This window comes from Mesoplodon densirostris, chromosome 9 (genome assembly GCF_025265405.1).
Source record: "Mesoplodon densirostris isolate mMesDen1 chromosome 9, mMesDen1 primary haplotype, whole genome shotgun sequence".
Taxonomy (NCBI): domain Eukaryota; kingdom Metazoa; phylum Chordata; class Mammalia; order Artiodactyla; family Ziphiidae; genus Mesoplodon; species Mesoplodon densirostris.
The window spans coordinates 76427369-76449754 of NC_082669.1; the positions used below are offsets into that span (position 1 = coordinate 76427369).

The 22386-nt window shown below is 40.5% G+C and overlaps 1 protein-coding gene across 2 annotated transcripts in view; it reads right to left on the reverse strand.

The window, feature by feature from the left end:
- DOCK4 (dedicator of cytokinesis 4) overlaps positions 1-22386 on the reverse strand; it is a 498051-nt gene that overhangs the window by 139877 nt on the left and 335788 nt on the right. For both annotated transcript variants that reach the window (XM_060108913.1, XM_060108912.1), the window contains exon 17: positions 5208-5364. In XM_060108913.1, coding sequence (XP_059964896.1) covers positions 5208-5364 — 157 coding nt within the window. The remainder of the gene's footprint in view (positions 1-5207; positions 5365-22386) is intronic.

Here is a 22386-nt window from a genome sequence, read left to right on the forward strand (position 1 = left end):
AGAACAAGAGAGTGTGCGAGTTTGGCCCTAACATAGTGCCAGCATCTGAAACAGGGCAGGCACACAGCAGGCACTTGGTAAATACTGGCTGAAAGATTTTCTGCCTCCTCCCATTAAAGTGGGAGATTCTTGAGGGCTGGGAACCCACTTTATTCATATTCGTGCCCCCAGCATATAGCACTCTGCCTAGCAACAAATTCCACTTGGCAATGAAGGTCTTCTTGACAATGTGGCCCAAACCTGGCATGACTAGAAGGTCCCTGCACAGTGATGACAAAGCCAGTCAATTGTCAGACCATCTAGTGAGCCTTTGGACCTGAGAGGGCCAGTTCCTGGACTCCATGATCATCTTCCATCCTAGACTCTGGCCCGGCTCTTCAATTTCCTCCTTTCCCTGAACTGACAACACGTGGGCCCTGAGTCTAGCAGGGTCCTCAGGGAACCTCTTCACCTCGTGAGGGAATAAATCCTTCCCTCATCCTTCCTGGGCAGAAGGTCCTGAACATGGTGTCCAGCTTCACTGGTCTCCAAAGGGATCAGAGAGACAGTGGTGTCTGGAGGCCAATGAAAGCAGTAAAAACTGACAAGGCACGTGCGAGCAGGATGTGCCCGGGGCAGGGGAACCTGGCAGGGCTGGTCTCCTGGTGCTCAGTGGGGCTGAGAGACTAGAACGGCCAAGAGAGAAGCCAGGAGGGGTTTTCTACTTCAAAGCACTTGTTTCAAGAAAAACCCAAATGGGACTTGCTGAGAGACAGAAAGACCGATGTGGAAACAAGAAACAAACCAAACAAACACAATCCAAGAGATCAAGGAAGAGTAGTTATGATGAGAAAGAAAATATGATGTAGTGAATAAAGATGTGAAAAAAGCATAAGAATCTCAAGAGGAAATAGAAGCAACCTTCACCAAAGTCAGATTCAAAAGAAAAACTTCACAAACAACTTAAAAGAAAGAAATTTGGTACTAAATAAGAATATCTGCCTATAACAAATAGGGATAAGAGGAGGAGGCGGATTTAGAACCAGAAAAATGAGGGAATTTTTTTTCAATACTGACAGTGAAAAAGAGATTTATGACTATTTTCATGACAGAAAATCCTGAAAATGTTAAATATTCATGTCGAACTCGGACACCCTGGAGGTATGATTGAAACCTTTTAAAAAGTGATTGGTCATATTTAGATGAGTGATTCCACAGGGCGAGACCGGCTGCAGTAGACGTGGCCCTCCAGGATTCTCCTATGTTTGCGACCTCCCCCTCCGACTTCCTGCATCTAACTTCAGGATGCCTCCCTTCCCCGGCAGCCCCTCTTTCGTAATTCCCCAGGCCATTCACTCTTCACTTCCCACTTCACGTCCCGTCCAGCGCTCACTCCATCCCCTCCCTCTCTTTCCCTGCCCTTTAGAGTGAGGCTGCTACAGAGGCGTGCAGGGTGCTGCCCACCTTGGCGGGGAGGGTGTGCAGGGGAAGGAGGCAGCTCTACTGGCTGCAAAGTGGCATCACCAGAAGCAGCAGTGGGGGACCAGGAATAGGACTGTCATCAGCAGAGCCGGGCAACAGATGACAGTGGTCCAGGCAATCAGATCAGGATGGGGCTGTTCACCTTTCCTGTGAGAAGTCTGAGGAATTTTGAGACTGCTCCCAGGGGAGCCAAGAGGAAAGTAGTATGTCCGTCTGGACATAATTAATCACGTATGCCAGCCCTCTCATTATTGTTACCTTTTAATTTCTATATATTATAAGATATTTTCCTCAAAAGCCTATTTTAAGATCTGCTGTGTGAGGAAACATTTTTTTTTTTCCTTAGCAAAATGTCATTGTTACAGAATTAAAATAAAGAATTTAAATACTTAAAAAAAAATTCATGTATGCCAAGAACTCAGAATCAAGTCAAAATTGTCATCTCTTACGCCTCTATTTTAGCCATTTGAAGATACATTAGTTGCCAATTTGGAGCTAGGACCTACTACTGAAAAATGTGAATTTTATACATTCCATTCAATTATCATTTACGTGTATACTGACTGTATGCCTAATCTACCAAGAGCTATAAAATAGGTAGATGGCATGATCCCTACTTTTGTTTTTTTTAATCACAATCTCAGGAAGAGACTGAATGAACCACCCATCACTGGGGGGAGGAAAGGGACGTGGGGCAGTCAGTACCTGCACAAACGTTAGACTTAATTTAAGCACTGCTTTTATTTTCTCATAACTTTTTAAACAGTTGTGTTTAACAGTCCAAGGAAGCTGACAAACAAGTAAAGTAATTCCTTTTCTGATCCCCACTTTTAAGAAGATTAAAATATCTACTTGATTTGGCAATCACAGACGTCTAGCTGAGTGCTCTGACCTCGGTATGCTATCTAAGAATGACATTGGAACACAGAGAGTGTGCAGACCCACTTTAGAAACCCTGAAATGCAAATCAGCTCTAGGAAACTGTTCCTAGAGACCACATCACTTACTAAATGCCCAATTGTAATGGTAATGGGATCTGTAAACTTTCCAAGTCAAGTAAAATGAATACAAAGCAATTTAATTCCAATTTGGAACTGGATTACTTCTACACAGAGACATGTGTCTAGCATGTAAATTTCAGAAAGCTCAACTAACTTCCTTCCTCCTTCCCATGTCTGAAACACACTATTCATTTCCGGCTTCATTTTGAGCTGTCTTACACTGACAAGGTTAATCAATGTCAAAATGATAATTAAGCACTTATTAGTCTTCAACAATGAGTCAAGCATTGCCTTCCATATAGTGAGATGTTTAATATAATGCTTTCATGAATAGTTTATTTACCTGAAAATGTTCTCTGCTTTTACAAAGTAGCAGCTTCTAATTATCAGGATTTTGTTCCCTCTGTCTTATGTTCACAATTCTGATATCCTAAACCCTAGAACTAGAAAAAATGAAGGACGCAGGGCCGAATATTTTGATGGCAGATAATCTATTGTTAGATGTGTGTCATTGGCAAAATAATGGTCCCCAAAGATGTCCGTATTCTAATCCCTGGAACCTGTGAATACGTTTATCTTACATGGCAAAAGAGATTTTACAGCTGTGATTAAGTTAAGGATCTTTTAAATAGGGGTATTATCCTGGATGATTTGGTGGGCCCACTCTAATCACAGGGGTTCCTAAAAGATGGAAGACGGTTAGAGTCAGAGAGATTTGAAGATGCTATGCTGCTGGCTTTGAAGATGGAGAAAGGGGCCAGGAGCCAAGGAATGCAGGTGGTTCCTAGAAGCTAGAAAAGGTAAGTAAAAGGATTCTCTCCAAGAGATTTCAGAGGGAATGTGGCCCTGCGGACACCTTCCTTGATTTAGGCCCCATGAAACTGACTGCAGACTTTTGACCTCCAAAATTGTAAGATAAGAAATTATTGTTGCTTTAAGCCAATAAGTTTACAGTAATCACTACAGCAGCAACAGATAACTAAGACAAGCTGAAAATAGTCTAATGGAGACAATCAGTTAAATGTGAACTTAGACTCTATAACAGACACACAACTAATCCACATGGGATGAATAAAAATTCCACCGAAGGGAGTCACTAACATGTTGATTTTATTATCTTCATAACCTCCATGGGGTTAGACTGTTCCCACAAAAAATGCCTGAGGTAAATGCTTTATAGTCATTATAGAGTTCTGTCAATGAAGGTTTTATTTAAATAAAATCATTAACCACTGAATACTGATAAAGTCTGGTATAATGACATAACTCGGCAATAGCTACTTTCAATCAGATTTACTAAAAATGAATTATGTAGTTGATTTTTAAAAATATTTCCCAAAAATACTTTTGGAAGGGGAGAAACAAAACCCAAGATGAATGTGAAAGAATCATTTGCCATTTGCCAACGTCTACATAAATACAGTAGCAATGCATGACAAATTGAGTGCTATCTTAAAAGTGGTCATTATAACAATGCCACAATTTGCTTCTTTTCTCATTCCATGTTCTAAGAAAAGAAATATATTTCTTACTATGTGACACAGAAGAAAGAATGAATAACACTTACAAAAGTTTAAGCACAGGAGCGTTTTTTGACTCACAATACAGGGCCCTGACTTAGGATGGTTTGACTTAAGAATTTTTGACTTTACACAGGTGTGAAAGTGATACGAAATCATTTAGAAACCATACTTCGAATTTTGAGTTTTGCCATTTTCCTGGGTTAGCCACATGCTAACACAGGTACAATACCCTCTTGCGATGCTGGGCATTGAGCCCCAGCTCCCAGACAGCCATGTGATCTCGAAGGTAAACAACCAACACCAGTTACAACCATTCTGTACCTATACAACCATTCTGTTTTTCACTTTCAGTACAGTATCCAATAAATTACGTGAGATAGCCAACACTATTATAAAATAGGCTTTGTGTTAGATAATTTTGCCCAGTTGTAAGCTAATGTAAGTGTTCTGGGCATGTTTAATGTAGGCTAGGCTAAGCTATGATGTTTTGTAGGCTAGGTGTAATAAATGCATATTCTACTTACCTTATTCAAGTTACCATGGGTTTATCGGGATGTAACCCAATCCTAAGTCAAGGAAGAGCTGTGCCTTATTATGAAGTGATTCTCTTCAACATAATGAATCTGATTTTATTAATATGACATTCAGGATGCTTTCCAGAAGGCTTACATGGCAACCATGAAGAACTCAAAAATGTTTAATTTTCTTCCTTCATTATAGACAATGTTTTCATGACAGTTTGCCAAGGAGAAGAACTTGCTTTATTAATCATAACTTGCTAAACAATCACTGACATAAAAAGTAATGGTAGAATAGAAAAGCAATATCCATCTAATTAAACAAAAAACAGCCTTCACTCTAAAGTCTGCAATTAGCATTATCTATGGAGCTATAAAGCAAGAGAGATTAAGGTGGTGGTAATCCTGGTCTTTTTTTTTTTTTTTTTTTTTTTTTAAAGCAGCTGGGTTTGATGGTTTATTTTGAAGAGTTGTGTACTTGGGTTCCAATACTGGGATAATTCTATAGTACTTAAACTACATGCATTTAAGAGATCATTGGGTCACAACTGTTTCATATTATTAGAAATCACAAACAGAAAGATCAACATTTTTTCTAGTGCAAAGTTATTATACATAACATTGATGTTTACTGAATATCCTATCAAAATTCACATGAATACTTAAATACAAGGGCTTTCAAATAAAACAGTATTATACATTACCGTTTTGTGTGAGTTTTGTGGAACAGAGAAAAGATGTTATCCAAAAAGACTCCTTCGTGGCCTTCATGGCTTGATTATTATTCCCAAGGAGAATGCCCTTGGAAAAAGGAAGTTTGAGGTAGCGGGTAGTATCCTGAAGATTTGTGTTTTCTTCACACTGTAAAGAATATTTTAAAAAATGGGATAGGGGAGAAAAGAGACCTCATGAGAATTATTAAGCATGATATCCATCTCTAGTGTTTATGAACTGGGAAATATTCCAAATATTATTACAAATAGAATTTGGCTTTTAAGTAAAATGCATCAAAAACGTCTAAGAGGAATTACACACGGATTTTGGACTCAGACCCATTTGGGTTTGAATCCTATCTCTGTTACTTCCCACACAAGTAACTGTATCAAGTTGTTTAACCTCTTGTGATTTCCGTTTTCTCTCTCTAAAACCTCATTGTGCCGTCATAAGAATTAGATTACATAAGGCCTTTATCATAGAGGCTGATACATTGGAAGTGCTCAAGAAATCAAACTGCAGTGACCATCGCATTTAAAAAAAGGGCTTACATTCTTCCCACATCTCCTCTGAGGCGGATATTAAACAACTCCTTACTTTGAAAACTGGCAATCAAAGGACTCTGTATTTCAGGATAATCTAATAGCTCCACTATGTTGAGAAGTCTCTACTGAAAATGCCAGCCAACAAATGTAAAAGGAATTACAGGTTTTAAAAAATACAGTTTCATATTCCTAGTGTAATTCTTATTTTAGTCAATGATTGTCGCTAAGTGCTAAAACCAGCAGGAAAACTGTTGATGAGGAAATGAACTTTCATATGATGCCACACAGGTTACCTCCTACTGGCCTGACGACAGATGTAACTGCCCGTGGGGGGACTGGGTTGTCAGCCCTCTAACGCAGGGCAACGCAAAGAAACACATCATCATCTGCAGTGTGTTCTTACAAAGCTGTGGAACTTGAATCTGTTACACCTACAGGTTCAACTTCTACTTCACAGGAAATACGAGGGACAGAGCAACATGCTGAATGTTAGGGGGAAGCAACCAGACAAAGCCAGAAGGCAGCACTCTCTGTAGGATGCTTGGCTTTGTCTCTTCAAGTCAAGTTTTGTGAAAAAAAGGATTGTTCTAGATTAAACAACACTTAAGAGATAGATAGCCAGATACAATGTAATGGTCCTGGATTTGGACAAACTTGCTGAAAAGGATTTTTTTTTTGAAATGTATACATTGACTAAGTTCTAGATGAGATTAAAAAAAAGTAATGATTGGAAAAGTCATTAACTGAAAAAAGGAAATTAAAAAATATATATATAATGAAGCAATCTAGATATCCTTCAGTACATGAACAGATAAACTGTGGTACATCCAGAAAATGGAATACCACTCAGTGCTAAAAAGAAGTGAGCTACGAAGCCATGAAAAGACATGGAGGAACCTTGATGCATATCACTAAGTAAAAGAAGCCAATCTGAAAAGGCTACATACTGTATGAGTCCAACTATGTGACATTCTAGAAAGGGCAAAACTATGGAGACAGTAAAAAAGATCAGTGGTTGCCAGGGGTTTTGGGAGTAGGAGAAAGGATGAACAGGCAGAGCACAGATTTTTCTAAGGTAGTATGATATTATCATGATGGATACATGTCACTATACATTTGTCCAAACCCACAGAATATACAAAACCAAGAGTGAACCCTACAGTAAACTATGGATTTTGGATGATGATGATGTGTCAATGTCGGTTCACCCTTGGTAAAAAATGTACCATTCTGGTGAGTGATGTTGCTAATGGGGGAGGCTCTGTATGTGTGGAGGCAATGGGTGGAAGGGAAATCTCTGTACTTTACTCACAACTTTTCTGTACACTAAAATTGCTCTTTTAAAAAGTCTATTAAAAATATGTATCATTTGGGTAAACGAAGTCCATACAGAAAAACATTCAGAAAGATACACACTAAGGGGTTAACAGTTAACATTGTTTGGGTAATGACAGTCTGGTGTTTTTATTTATCTATATACTGCTTTTGTAATGAAGGTGATTTTATATTAAAATTCTGAGAAAAAATATTGTAACAGATACAGAGATGGTATAGCTTAGCTTATTTTGAGTATAAACTTAGGAACCTTATTTCTTTAAATATTTTCAAGGCTAGTGTCTTGGGAACAGGCAGGAAATTAAGCACAGAATCCCTCTGGTTTTCTAGACTACTTTGTGTGATTTACAAAAAATTTTTAATAATAAATCTTTAAGAAAGACCTCTCTAACAAGTTGAGAGAAACAGAATCAGAATATTACAAGATGTTCTTCCCAGCACACGTGTCCAGTAACGGGAGGACCAATAAACACAGTAAACAGCCTCCATAACTCTCTTCTCATGGTATGACTCCAAATGCTTTCTTTTATTACTGCAAGATATTTCATTTAGACAGAAGAATGCATATATAGTTTAAAGAATAATTATAAAGTGAACACTTCAGATGCTTTCCTGAGAAAAAGTGCTTAGGCAAAGTGATGTTCTGGAACTTGGGGTCACCGTCCCCTCTCCTCAATCCTGTTCTTGGTATCAGGGCTTGGAGCACAGCAAGCTATAACTTGAGTCACAGCAACCCATACTGGACCTATTTCCTGCCTGGATCTGGTCTATGGGGTCAGAAACATGCTCTGGTCTGCCATCCCCAGACTGACTTATGTTCCATTTGTCGAACCATACCTCCTATTGGGACTGAAGTCTCATGCAAACCCAGTCTAGACACTGTCTAGCTATTTCCAGACCTCCTCCCCAGAAGCTGGAGTATGCCCTGGTCTGGTATGTTCCATCTGTTCACAGAAATCCTGCCTCTATAGATAGATCTCTTAACCCCCTTCCCCCCAGCTAACTAACTGCCTGCTCTTGAGCACTTCTGGAAGCCTCTTAGAATTCCTGCTTGCTGAGCTCATGTAGTTCAACTGGCAGTCAGGGACCAGTCACTGCTGTGTCGTGTCCATAGCGGGCACCGTGAATAGAAGCCTTGGCTGCCTTCACCGGGGCCAGTCACTGTGGCCAGGTCAGTGTCACCTTTTCTAGTTCACTGCACTTCTCTCCCAGCCTGGGGGACCAAGACCTCAGCATCGGAGTCTCTCTGATTCCGAGATGTGACACCTTGAGAGCTTCTTACAGCTAATAAACTCTATCACCCTTACTCAATGCAAAATACAGTAACTAATACAAACATTACTCTGGACACAAAAGTTATCTGAAGACCTTGCACCAACAATACTGGTGTGCATATGTGTGTGCTGTGTGTGTTGCTGTTGGTGTGGGGAGCAAGTGGGGGGTGGGTGGGTAGGAATTCTACCCCTAAATTCAGTAAAGAAAAGTACATAATTATACTTTGGTCTCTGTGAGCCCTTTACTATAATATTTACCAAGAGTTCAGAGCTGTTTTTTTTGTCCAGTAGGAGTCAAGGCCACATGCTAGGTATGGGGTTAGAGTTTTAATCTATTTCCAAAGAACTTAAGTGGCCTGCAGAGAAAGTCTCATGGCCTATCTTTTCTTGTCCTCTGAGGTTTTCAGCACGCACCCAGAACACATCACACAACACTGGAGCTTTTAAAGGCAATCCAAGCAACCACCATTTTAGGCTAAGCACTCTGTGTGTATTTTCTTATTCTGATAATAATCCTATGAGGCAGGACATTGTAACCTGGGGAGCTTATGTGATTTGCTCAATATCACAGTATTAGTAACTATCAGAGCCAGGATGTGAACCAAAGTTTGTGCTTACAACTACTATACGACACAGTAGTTATGACTACAATGACTCTTCCATTGACTCTTCCAATGACTCTTGTTTAAACCAGGTTTTGGGTTTTGCTGTAACAAATTTAAAATGTATCAATTTATAGATAACATACTGAATGGTGGGTATGTCTAAGAAAGACCCCCAAAAGTTCATTTTTCAAAAAAAAAAAAAGGTATGTTTGTGGAAGACACCCTGGGAGAGAGCTTAGAGTGATCTGTGGATCTGAAACAGTTTCATACATGAAATGGCTATGAGTCCTACAGTGAAATGGCTAGTTGACATTCTGAAACCACTCAGGGAGCAAAAGGGATCACGTGATCTGGATACAGTGGGGAAGAGGGGCAGGTAGGAGCAGAGAAGGCATGACATGGGAGACTGGAAACACAACAGATGAGACAGAGACCATTCGTTCAGTCACTTGATGAGAGAGGATTTATGGAAGAGAAATGAGGTTGAAGAACAGACATGGGTTCCAGAAGATAGGCCTGTAAGGCAGGGGCAGTGGTCAGCAGGGGCTTAAGCCAAAAAGGTTGTCCAGACTCTTAAGAGGAAATACACAGCTCACCAGCAGAAGCCAGGGAGTGAGCAAGAGTCAGGAGTGAGTTCCTCAAGTGCTCTTCTGCCAGGTAGGAGAAGGGTCTGCACTGTGAGAACCACAGAATGCATGGGAGAAAACAAACAGGAATGAGCAATCTCCTTCCACGTGAAGGGCTAAGAGTTAATGAAGTCACGGAAATGAAGCTGGTAAAGGACAGCATGGCACTGCCTGTGTTTTAATTGGAAAAACAGTACAAAGGAGTTGTGGCTGGGTGTCTGAAGGCCTGCGAATCTGAGCAATGTAGGCTCGACACCAAGAAACTGCAGTTTTGCACAAAATTACACTGCATGTAGTGGATAGATGGTTTTGTCACCACAGTGGAATCCAGTCACACCCCTACACTACATGAGGGGTTAAATATGGATCACTTGTATTCTGGGGAACACTTGGAACACAACTGATTTGGTTTTGGCATAGGGACGATTTTTTTCACCAAATCCAGTGCAGGCATGGAACAAGGCAATATGGATACGAGAATAAGAAGGACTGTCCTCCCTGTCCTCTTGCGACAGACACAGACACTGCTAAAGTCTTCCTGGCATTACGGTAGATGTATGATGACAGAGAGATGAGGGAACGATTAACTGAGCCATTCTTTCTAGGAGAGATAAGGCGACATGACCACAGTGTCTTGAGGCTGCTACTGGATTGTGGGAACAAAACTATGTCATTGTCATAGCAAAGGACAATTCTCTGTGTTTGCTTTGATAGGCTGGGATCTGTGCAAGTCATTTTAAAATGGCATGAAGTTAATTTATTACAAATTAGAGAAGAGGGAGGAGAAAGCCAGCTCTTCGCTTTACTCGAGACGAATCAGATCTGACAGGAGGGATGTGTTCCCTCAGATTCTTACAGAAGAGTTAAAATGCAGGCTATGTGCCAGCAGGGTTAGCCTCTGTCTTCTGTAAGATTATATAGCATGGTCACAGTCTATTTCTTTGTCCAGAATTAAAATCAGTTGGTACAGCACTGAATGTTGCATCACACCCCAGGCTACTTTTTGACCACTGTCCTAGGCACAAGAAAGAGATGCAATGGTCAGTCATAGACACTCTTCCAGAAACATGGTATCTGCAATAATGCAAGCTATGTGATTGAGAGAAGTAAATTAAAAATTTCTTCAGAAATACCCTGGTACAGAGATTCACAGTATATTAATCAAATTAAGGGGCCTGTAATTTGCAAGAAGTAGAGAATTACATGAAAAACTATAGTAATTTAGACAATCCAGTTGAAACGATATATTGCCAGTTAATCGAACCAGTTGTGGCAGCAAAATACCTTCTTCTGGGGATTCATTCAATATGATTAGTCATCATTAAACATTTATTAAAGTCCTACAATTTGACAGTCCTTTAATTCAGTATAAGGAATGTAACAAGGAAATAAACACAGTCCCTGTCTGTGAGGGCATTACATGCCTGACCTCTGCATTCATCTGTTAATACTGATTGCAAAGCTGTGACAAAGATCCCTGGATTCCAGCTCTGCCAGGGAAGGGAGAGGAAACCTTATGGGAAAGAGGCTATCTGACCTCAGTAAGGCTCTCCAGGAAGGCAAGGGAGAGAAAGGCAGGTTATGTGGAAGAAACGATACATAGAAAGACACTGGGGGAAAAAAGTACATATATAAGATTATGGAGATACGGCAACTAAATGCAATGTGGGATCCTGGATTAGATCCTAGACTAGAAAAATGACATTACTGGAAAAACTTGTGAAATCTAAATAAGTTTTGTGTTAACAGTATTATACCAAGGTTAATTTAGTTTCAATAAATGTGCTATGGTTATGTAAGACGTTAACATAAGGAGAAGTTGGGTGAGGGGTATATGGGAATTTTCTGTACTATTTTTGCAACTCTTCTGTGAGTCTAAAATAACTTAAAAAACAACTGTTTTAAAAAGTACAGGTGTAGTCAGACAGCTATATGTAGTTTAGTGTGGCTAAAGGCCGTGATTCTTTTCAGTAGCAAGAAAGCCTTGGGACTACCATAAGCATCTTAAATAAGAAAAACTCAAGGTGATTCTGACACCTCGTTTAAATTCCCTAGATTAAAGTACTACCAAGGAGGTGGCACTGACTGGTCGTGAAACCAAGCATTTAGATATGGGGGTGAGTGTGAGAAGTCAAGAAAAACTGCAGCGTTCTGTTCACCGCAGGAGGATGGAGATGCCGTAAAGAACTCAGTTTTGCACAAGCTGAGTTTGAGGCATCTCTGGTGAAACAAACTGAAGATGTTCAGTAGGCTGGTAAAAGTTCTGGGCTACAAGCCCAGCACTGGCTGTCAGCAGCAGAGATGCGGCAGGTTAACCCACGGAAGTGCATGAGATGGTGTCCAAGGATTAAATCCACGATAGCACCAACATTTAAGATGCAGATAAGATTTAACTAATATATATATAGGATGGATACACAACAAGGTCCAACTGTATAGCACAGGGAACTATATTCAATATCCTGTGATAAACCGTAATAGAAAAGAACATGAAAAAGAATATCTGTGTATATAGCTGAGTCACCATGCTGTACAGCAGAAGTTAATACAACATTGTAAATCAATTATACTTCAGTAAAATTAAAAAAAAAAAAAGATGCAGGGCTTCCCTGGTGGCACAGTGGTTGAGAGTCTGCCTGCCAATGCAGGGGACGCGGGTTCATGCCCCGGTCCGGGAAGATCCCACATGCCGTGGAGCGGCTGGGCCCGTGAGCCATGGCCGCTGAGCCTGTGCGTTCAGAGCCTGTGCTCCACAATGGGAGAGGCCACAACAGTGAGAGGCCCACGTGCCACAAAAAAAAAAAAAAGATGCAGATAAGAGAGAAGAGTACTCAAAAGAGAAGAAGGATGAAACTAAGGTGAACACTGTCAGACAGACCATGGAATACAGGATTTTCAAGAAGGGTAATCAATAGTGTTTCATGCTACGGGGAAGTCAAATAAGGAAAGATTTAGAAAGGGTCCAGTAGTGTTGGCCCCCGCGTTGGTGTTAGCGACCTCAAGGGAGAAACCTCATTTGAGCTGCGGGGACAGAAATAGCCTGAGGAACAAATGGAAGAGAGTGGCAGGAAGCAGAGACAGTGAGTGAAGACTGGCCTGTCCTGCAGGTGGCTGAGATGGGAAGGGAAGAGGCAGTGTGGTAGCTATTACACTTTTGTTTGTCTTTAAAGAAAAGGGCTTGAGCATGTTAAAAACTCTGAGACTACTGCCGGAAGAGAGGAAACACAGCTGCAGGAGCAAAAGCGGACATTGAGAGGAGCAAGGTCCCAGGGGACTCAGGAGGGAGGAAGATCCTGAGGGAAGCAGGTGGAAGAGTCAGTCTTGGAGGGAAGGAGTCTTGCCCCATCCCCTGAGACAGGAAGCAGGAAGGAAGGGAAGGATGCAGATCAGTTTGCAGATGGCACAGGAGAGAACACAGGAAGTTAAGGAAGTTCCTGTCTGATGGCTTCGGTTTTCTCCGTTAAGGACACGGGAAGTGGTGAGGCAGGCAGAATGGCACAATCTTGTCGATAGCTCTTGTGGGGACTGAGAGGGGGAGCAGATTAGTTGGTCTGCAGTGTGGATGGTCCTGCTTCTATACCCATCAGGCTGACGCTAACCTATGGGAACTGTATCATTCCCTCCACTAATTAATGTTTAACCACCTAAGGAGAAGTAGAGGAGGGGGCAATGTCGACAGACTGATCTAGGGCTGGTTTTCACTTCCCGTGCAGGTACAGCAGAACTAAAGATCAAGGGAGAGTCTGAATAACAAAAAGAAGAAAGTGAAGTCAGGTGGGGTTTATTGGAGGAGAATAAGACTGAAAAATAGGTATAGTATTAATAGAAAATTGGAAGGTTGAAAGGTTGCGGTCAGGATATCAAGAATTTACGATTTTTGATTAGAAGTGGCTCTGGATGATCTCATTCATCTATGCATGCATCCATCCGTGCACCCATGCATGCGGGCATCCAGTAGTTATTTAGCACACAGGGGAGGTCCTGCTGGCTGGGGATGAAGGATGGCCAAGAGAGAGACCACAGTGAAGCAGAACACAAATGAAGGTCGCTGGAGTTGAAGGGACCAAGAAATAAGAGGAGAGGGCACTGGACAGGTCAACCAAAAGGAGGAGACAACTTTGAACTAGGGGCTAGGCTGACTGTGGGAAAGGAAACAGCCACCCACCACCCCATCCTCCCCTCTTCCTTGCTGGCCAGGAATATCTATACAGGTAGAAGGCAGTAACTAGGACGGGTAGAAAGTTGCAGCAGTGAGCAGAAAGTTGCAGAATGAGCCTTATGGAGGGCAGGGAAGCTCTTTACAAGAGGGTGGAAAACCAGTATCTTTAAAGGCAGTGGGGCATTTAGAGACGTCCAGACACTAGGCACAAGGCTTCAGAAGATGAGCCCTCTCTACTCCAGAGGCCACACAGGAAGCTCTCTCGGCAGGAGAGCCAAGGGTTCAGTTGAGGCAGAATGAAAGGGCTTCCTGCACGTCACATTAATAGCCTTCAGTGTTAAGACCAAGTCCACTTATGAAATTATCTTAGATTTTTTTTTTTTTTTGGTCTTGCTGTGCAGCATGTGGGATCTCAGTTCCCTGGCCGGGGATCGAACCTATGCCCCCTGCAGTGGAAGTGCAGAGTCCTAACCACTGGACCACCAGGGAATTCCCCCATCTTAGCCTTTTTAAATTTTTTTTTCCTATTCAGCTTCTGTGTTCAGTCTGGCATGCTTTCATGCTAAACTTACCAGGTTATCTACTTTTTAATTCTGCAGGTGTTTACTATTTAATTTCTCTCACAATGTGTAATAAAACAAGGGTTATATGACCGATTCTCCTATGCCCAAGCCCACGGTGGACAGATGTGTTTCGGGCTTGTCTAAGATCTACTGATCATGGTTACAGGGGCATCTCTTTCAAAATAGTTGGAGCAGCATGCAGAGTTCTCTGGACAGCAAGATGGGTGACAAACCTATCAGTCTATCTGAATTTTTCAGATTCCTCTCATTTTTTTCATTTTACTTATAAATACAAACATACTCTAGGAAAGGGTAAATGGAGAGCAACTCAATCTGAGAAATCTACCTCAAAGATGGGGCCGTGCTGGACTTCCATGGACTAGGTGAGGAACTGGGATATAGCATAAGAAACTGAAAAGTTGCAGGGAAAAAATATGAGCCACAAAGGGTTTATGAACAAACTTTTAGGGAGCAAAAGTGAAATAAACAAACTCATAAAAGACTCTTGCAATCTAGGCCATACATTAACTTAATCCCTTTCCAACCAGGAAACATGATCATCCTCTATTTAGCTGACTTCTTATTTGGCCCTTCTCTTGCTCAGAAGCAATAGATCCCACTCTAAGGGATCAGATTCTCTACCGAGCAAAACACCAGGCTGGCTGAGTTGGGTCACTTGAGCCATAGTGGTGTTAATCAACAGTAATGAATTTGCAAAACTCCAATTTCTTTAAAGGTAGATTGTATTATTATTATTATTTGTTTATGCATACATCCTAGAGCTGATGGTATTTTATTTTATTTTTAATTAATTAATTAATTTATTTATTTTTTGGCCGCATTGGGTCTTCGTTGCTGCGCAAGGGCTTTCTCTCCTTGTGGCAAGTGGGGGCTACTCTTGGTTGTGGTGCACGGGCTTCTCATTGCAGTGGCTTCTCTTGTTGCGGAGCACAGGCTCTGGAGCGCAGGCTCAGTAGTTGTGGCGCACGGGCTTAGTTGCTCCGTGGCATGTGGGATCTTCCTGGACCAGGGCTCGAACCCGTGTCCCCTGCATTGGCAGGCGGATTCTTAACCACTGCGCCACCAGGGAAGGCCCTGACGGTATTTTAGAATGTACTTCTAAGAACTAAAAATCCTTCACTGGAATAAGTCAGAATGGAGACTCGAGTGCACAGCTATTAACTTACCATCCTCCTTCTTTGGATTCTCACATTATTCTCCTAAAGAGACTTGACTTTCGGAAAATGAATTATCTTAAGCTCATTATTTCAATCTCTTTTCTTAACTTGCTTTCCAGCAGGTAGCTGGCGGCGGGTAGCCAAAAATATCCCTACAAAGTTAAGGAAGACAACAATCCTACTGGAATGCAGCAAAATAACAGAACTTAGAAAGATTAAATACTGTTACTAGCAAGTTAGCAATTCCAAAGACAGGTTTTGGGTTTAGCCATCAAACACTTGGAGATATTACTGATGTTCTGAGAGCTGAAAAGGGACTCTGGAAGCACAAAATCTTTAATGCTGACTAATCAAGTTCTTTCACTTACCTTCCTAAAGCTGTAACATTCAGATTTTTGTAGATTTCAGAGTTTATCTCCATTGAACACCCCTCCAAACTTATTATCAATCATGTAAAGGTGAAAACGACCTTGAAAGGGAGCTTTGCTCTTAGAATTCTTTAGCTCCTGCCATAAAGGATAAGTCCAGGTCCTTGCCACACTACTGACTGTTACCTCTGTGAGAACCATTTCCTTAAAACACACTCAGAAGAGGAGTCCAGCCATTGTCACAGAAGGAAACTATCTCTTTCACAAATTTTAGGCCCAAATTAAGCTATTAAACAGTCTTCAACACAGCAGCTTTTTTCTTGGCTCACCACAGGATTGAGTCTTTCAAACTAATACCTTACACAAGGAGCAAGTAGATTTTAAATCTAAATAGTCTACTATGAGCCACAGTTATTCTCTGTGTCATATCTACAACAAGGAGTTAAGGACACTTTACTTAAAAGCATTTTTTTCTGTCTTTCATCAACCTTAGATTTCATAGACAGTACCTGTCAATGAATGACATGGAATATGGTTTATAAAGATCTGAGGCAATTAATGTTTCTTCAAAACCTTACCATTAACAATACTGTCAAGATTTTATGACAGAAGAATGGCCTTTAGTTAGATCAATCTCCATAATTAAATGGTATAAAACAAAGCTAAGTCTAACTTTCTGTCTCTTCTCATTTTTACTTTTTCAAAATGAAGATTTTAATGTTTTTAAATGACATGTGCCCACTAATAAAACCTTTAAGAAATGTAAAAATACTTTTGTGTCCAGGAGTCCCACTGGGTCCTGCTTGGTTTCAGTAAGGGCTTGGAGCCAGGCATTTTACATGCACTTATTCTCTCAGCAAAACTGAGTGCTAACTCTGACTCTGTTCTGAAGACAGGGATCAGGTTCAGAGAGGTCACTGGGGCTGAAGCCAGGCGGGATTTTGGGGGCACTCAGGATCCTTCTGATGGAGCTCTGCATTTGAAGCCTGGATGCAGGAATTTTCAGAAGAGGATGGTGCTGTGCATGACGGCTGTTTGGCTTGACAGACAGACCCCTGAGTCACAAAGGACACTTTGATGTCACCCATGGATTTCCCCGTATGCTGCAACGACACATGGCATGGTGTCCTACTTTTCAGAGAGGAGATCTCAGAGGATTCTTGTCATGCTGCCATTGCTGAGATTTTAGAGGCCACTGCTTTCAAGTAGACTGAAGCTGGGGGCGCCTTCAAAATGGCAAAGGAGTAAGACATGGAGATCACCTTCCTCCCCACAAATACATCAAAACTACATCTACACGTGGAACAACTCCTACAGAACACCTCTTAAATGCTGGCAGAAGACCTCAGACCTCCCAAAAGACGGCCTCAGGTGACCTACATGCAGAGGCAGGGCCAAATTCAAAGCTGAACCCCAGGAGCTGTGCGAACAAAGAAGAGAAAGGGAAATATCTCCCAGCAGCCTCAGGAGCAGCGGATTAAGTCTCCACAGTCAACTTGATGTACCCTGCATCTCTGGAATACCTGAATAGACAACAAATCATCCCAAAATTGAGGCGGTGGACTTTGGGAGCAACTGTAGACTTGGAGTTTGCTTTCTGCATCTGTTTCTGGTTTTATATTTATCTTAGTTTAGTATTTAGAGCTTATTATCACTGGTAGATTTCTTTACTGATTTGGCTGCTCTCGTCCTTTTTTAATTTATATATAAATATAATTATTTTCATTTCCTTTTTCTCTTTTTGTGAGTGTGTATGTGTATGTTTCTTTCTGTGATTTGTCTCTATAGCATTGCTTTTGCCATTTGTCCTAGGGGTCTGTCTGTTTTTTGTTTTTCTTTTAGTATAGTTTTTAGCACTTGTTGTCACTGGAGGATTTGTTTTTTGGTATCGCTGCTTCCTTCGTTCTTTCTCCTTTTTTTATTACCTTTTTTTTTTTTTTTTTTTGGTGGTATGCGGGCCTCTCATTCTTGTGGCCTCTCCCGTTGTGGAGCACAGGCTCCGGACGCGCAGGCCCAGCGGCCATGGCTCACGGGCCCAGCAGCTCCGCGGCACGTGGGATCTTCCTGGACCGGGGCATGAACCCGTGTCCCCTGCATTGGCAGGCGGACTCTCAACCACTACGCCACCAGGGAAGCCCTACCTTTTTTATTTTTAATAATTTTTTTCTATTTTAATAACTTTATTCTATTTATTTATTTATTTATTTATTTATTTATTTCCCTCCCTCCCTTTTCTTCTGAACTGTGTGGCTGATAGGGTCTTGGTGCTCTGGCTGGGTGTCAGGCCTCAGCCTCTGAGATGGAAGAGCCAAGTTGAAGACACTGGACCACCAGAGACCTCCCGGGCCCACATTATATCAATCGGCGAGAGCTCTCGCAGAGATCTCTGTCTCAACACTAAGACCCAGCTCCAGTCAATGACCACCAACCTACAGTGCTGGACGCCCTATGCCAAACAAATAGCAAGACAGGAACACAAAACCACCCATTAGTAGACAGGCTGCCTAAAATCATAGTAAGTTCAGAGACACCCCAAAACACACCACCGGATGTGGTCCTGCCCACAAGAAAGACAAGACCCAGCCTTATCCACCTGAACACAGGCACCACTCCCCTCCACCAAGAAGCCTACACAACCCACCGAACCAACCTTAACCACTGGGAGCAGACACCAAAAACAACAGGAACTATGAACCTGCAGCCTGTGAAACGAAGACCTCAAACACAGTACGTTAAACAAAATGAGAAGACAGAGAAATACACAGCAGATGAAGAAGCAAGGTAAAAACCCATCAGACCAAACAAATGAAGAGGAAATAGGCAGTCTACCTGACAAAGAATTCAGAGTAATGATAGTAAAGATGATACAAATTCTTGGAAAGAGAATGGAGAAAATACAAGAAATCTTTAACAAGGGCCTAGAAGGATGAAAGGGCAAACAAACAATGATGAACAACACAATAAATGAAATTAAAAATTCTCTAGAAGGAATCAATAGCAGAATAACGGAGGCAGAAGAACGGATAAGTGACCTGGACGATAAAATAGTGGAAATAACTACTGCAGAGCAGAATAAACAAAAAAGAATGAAAAGAATTGAGGACAATCTCAGAGACGTGTGACACAACATTAAATGCACCAACATTTGAATTATAGGAGTACCAGAAGAAGTAGAGGGAAAAAAGGGACTGAGAAAATACTTGAAGAGATTATAGTTGAAAACTTCCCTAATATGGGTAAGGAAATATTCATTCAAGTCCAGGAAGTGCAGAGAGTCCCATATAGGATAAGTCCAAGGAGAAACACCCCAAGACACATATTAATCAAACTATCAAAAATTAAATACAAAGAAAAAAAATTAAAAGCAGCGAGGGAAAAGCAACAATTAACATACAAGGGAATCCCCATAAGGTTAACAGCTGATCTTTCAGAGACAGTCTGCAAGCCTGAAGGGAGTGGCAGGACATATTTAGTGATGAAAGGAAAAAACCTACAACCAAGATTTCCCAGTAAGGATCTCATTCAGACTCGATGGAGAAATTAAAACCTTCAGAGATAAGCAAAAGCTAAGAAAATTCAGCACCATCAAACAAGCTTTACAACAAAAACTAAAGGAACTTCTCTAGGCAGGAAACACAAGAAAAGGAAAAGACTTACAATAACAAACCCCAAAAAATTAAGAAAATGGTAATAGGAACATACATATCGATAACTACCCTAAATGTACATGGATTAAATGCTCCAATCAAAAGACAAAGACTGGCTGAATAGATACAAAAACAAGACCTGTACATATGCGGTCTGCAAGAGACCCACTACAGATCTAGGGACACATACAGACTGAAAGTAAGGGGATGGAAAAAGATATTCAATGCAAATGGAAATCAAAAGAAAGCTGGAGTAGCAGATCTCATATGAGAAAAAATAGATTTTAAAATAAAGACTATTACAAGAGACAAAGAAGAACACTACATAATGATCAAGGGATCAATCAAAGAAGAAGATATAAAAATTGTAAATATTTATGCACCCAATACAGAAGCATCTCAATACACAAGGCAAATGCTAACAACGATAAAAGGGGAAATCAACAGTAACACAATAATAGTAGGGAACTTTAACACCCCACTTTCACCAATGGACAGATCAACCAAAATGAAAATAAATAAGGAAACACAGCTTTAAATGATACATTAAACAAGATGGACTTAATTGATAGTTATAGGACATTCCATCCAAAACAACAGAATGTACTTTTTTCTCAAGTACTCATGGAACATTCTCCAGGATAGATCATAGCTTGGGTCACAAATCAAGCCTTGGTAAATTTAAGAAAATTGAAGTCGTATCAAGTATCTTTTCTGACCACAATGCTATGAGACTAGATATCAATTACAGGAAAAGAGCTGTAAAAAATACAAACACATGGTGGCTACATAATACACTATTAAATAATCAAGAGATCATTGAAGAAATCAAAAAATACCTAGAAACAAATGACAATGAAAATATGATGACCCAAAACCTATGAGATGCAGTAAAATCAGTTCAAAGAGGGCTGTTTATAGCAATACAGTCCTACCTCAAGAAACAAGAAACATCTCAAATAAACAAACTAAACTTACAACTAAAGCAATAGGAGAAAGAAGAACAAAAAACTCCCAAAGTTAGCATAAGGAAAGAAATCTTAAAGATCAGAGCAGAAATAAATGAAAAAGAAATGAAGGAAACAATAGCAAAGATCAATAAAACCAAAAGCTGGTTCTTTGAGAAGATAAACAAAATTGATAAACCATTAGCCAGACTCATCTAGAAAAAAAGGGAGAAGACTCACATCAATAGAATTAGAAAGGAAAAAGGAGAAGTAACAACTGACACCACAGAAATACAAAGGATCATGAGAGATTACTGCAAGAAACTATATGCCAATAAAATGGACAACCTGAAAGAAATGGACAAATTCTTAGAAAAGCACAACCTTCCAAGACTGTACCAGGAAGAAATAGAAAATATAAACAGACAAACCACAAGCACTGAGATTGAAACTGTGATTAAAAATCTTCCAACAAACAAAAGCCAAGGACCAGATGGCTTCACAGGTGAATTCTATCAAGCATTTAGAGAAGAGCTAACACCTATCCTTCTCAAACTCTTCCAAAATATAGCAGAGGGAGGAACCCTTCAAAACTCATTCTACGAGGCCATCATCACCCTGATACCAAAACCAGACAAAGATGTCACAAACAAAGAAAACTACCGGCCAATATAACTGATGAACATTGATGTAAAAATCCTCAACAAAATACTAGCAAACAGAATCCAACAGTACATTAAAAGGATCATACACTATGATCCAGTAGGGTTTATCCCAGGAACGCAAGGATTCTTCAATATATGCAAATCAATCAATGTGATACACCATATTAACAAATTGAAGGATAAAAACCATATGATCATCTCAATAGATGCAGAAAAAGCTTTTGACAAAATTCAATACCCATTTATGATAAAAACCCTCCAGAAAGTAGTCATAGAGGGAACTTACCTCAACATAATAAAGGCCATATATGAAAAACCCACAGCCAACATCATCCTCACTGGTGAAAAACTGAAACCATTTCCACTAAGATCAGGAACAAGAGAAGGTTGCCCACTCTCACCACTATTATTCAACATAGTTTTGGAAGTTTTAACCACAGCAGTCAGAGAAGAAAAGGAAATAAAAGGAATCCAAATCGGAAAAGAAATAAAACTGTCACTGTTTGCAGAAGATATGATACTATACATAGAGAATCCTAAAGATGCTACCAGAAAACTACTAGAGCTAATCAATGAATTTGGTAAAGTAGTAGGATACAAAATAAATGCACAGCAATCTCTTGCACTCCTATACACTAATGATGAAAAATCTGAAAGAGAAATTAAGGAAACACTCACATTTACCATTGCAACAAAAAGAATAAAATACCTAGGAATAAGCCTTCCTAAAGAGACAAAAGACCTGTATGCAGAAAACTATAAGACACTGATGAAAGAAATTAAAGATGATACAAACAGATGGAGAGATATACCATGTTCTTGGATAGGAAGAATCAACACTGTGAAAATGACTACACTACCCAAAGAAATCTACAGATTCAATGGAATCCCTATCAAACTACCAATGGCATTTTTCACAGAACTAGAACAAAAAAATTGCACACTTTGTATGGAAACACAAAAGACCCCAAATAGCCAAACGATCTTGAGAAAGAAAAACGGAGCTGGAGGAATCAGGCTCCCTGACTTCAGACTATACTATAAAGCTACAGTAAACAAGACAGTATGGTACCTGCACAGCAACAGAAATATAGATCAGTGGAACAGGATAGAAAGCCCAGAGATAAACGCACACACATACAGTCTCCTTATCTTTGATAAAGGAGGCAAGAATATACAATGGAGAAAAGACAGCCTCTTTAATAAGTGGTGCTGGGAAAACTGGACAGCTACATGTAAGAGAATAAAATTAGAACA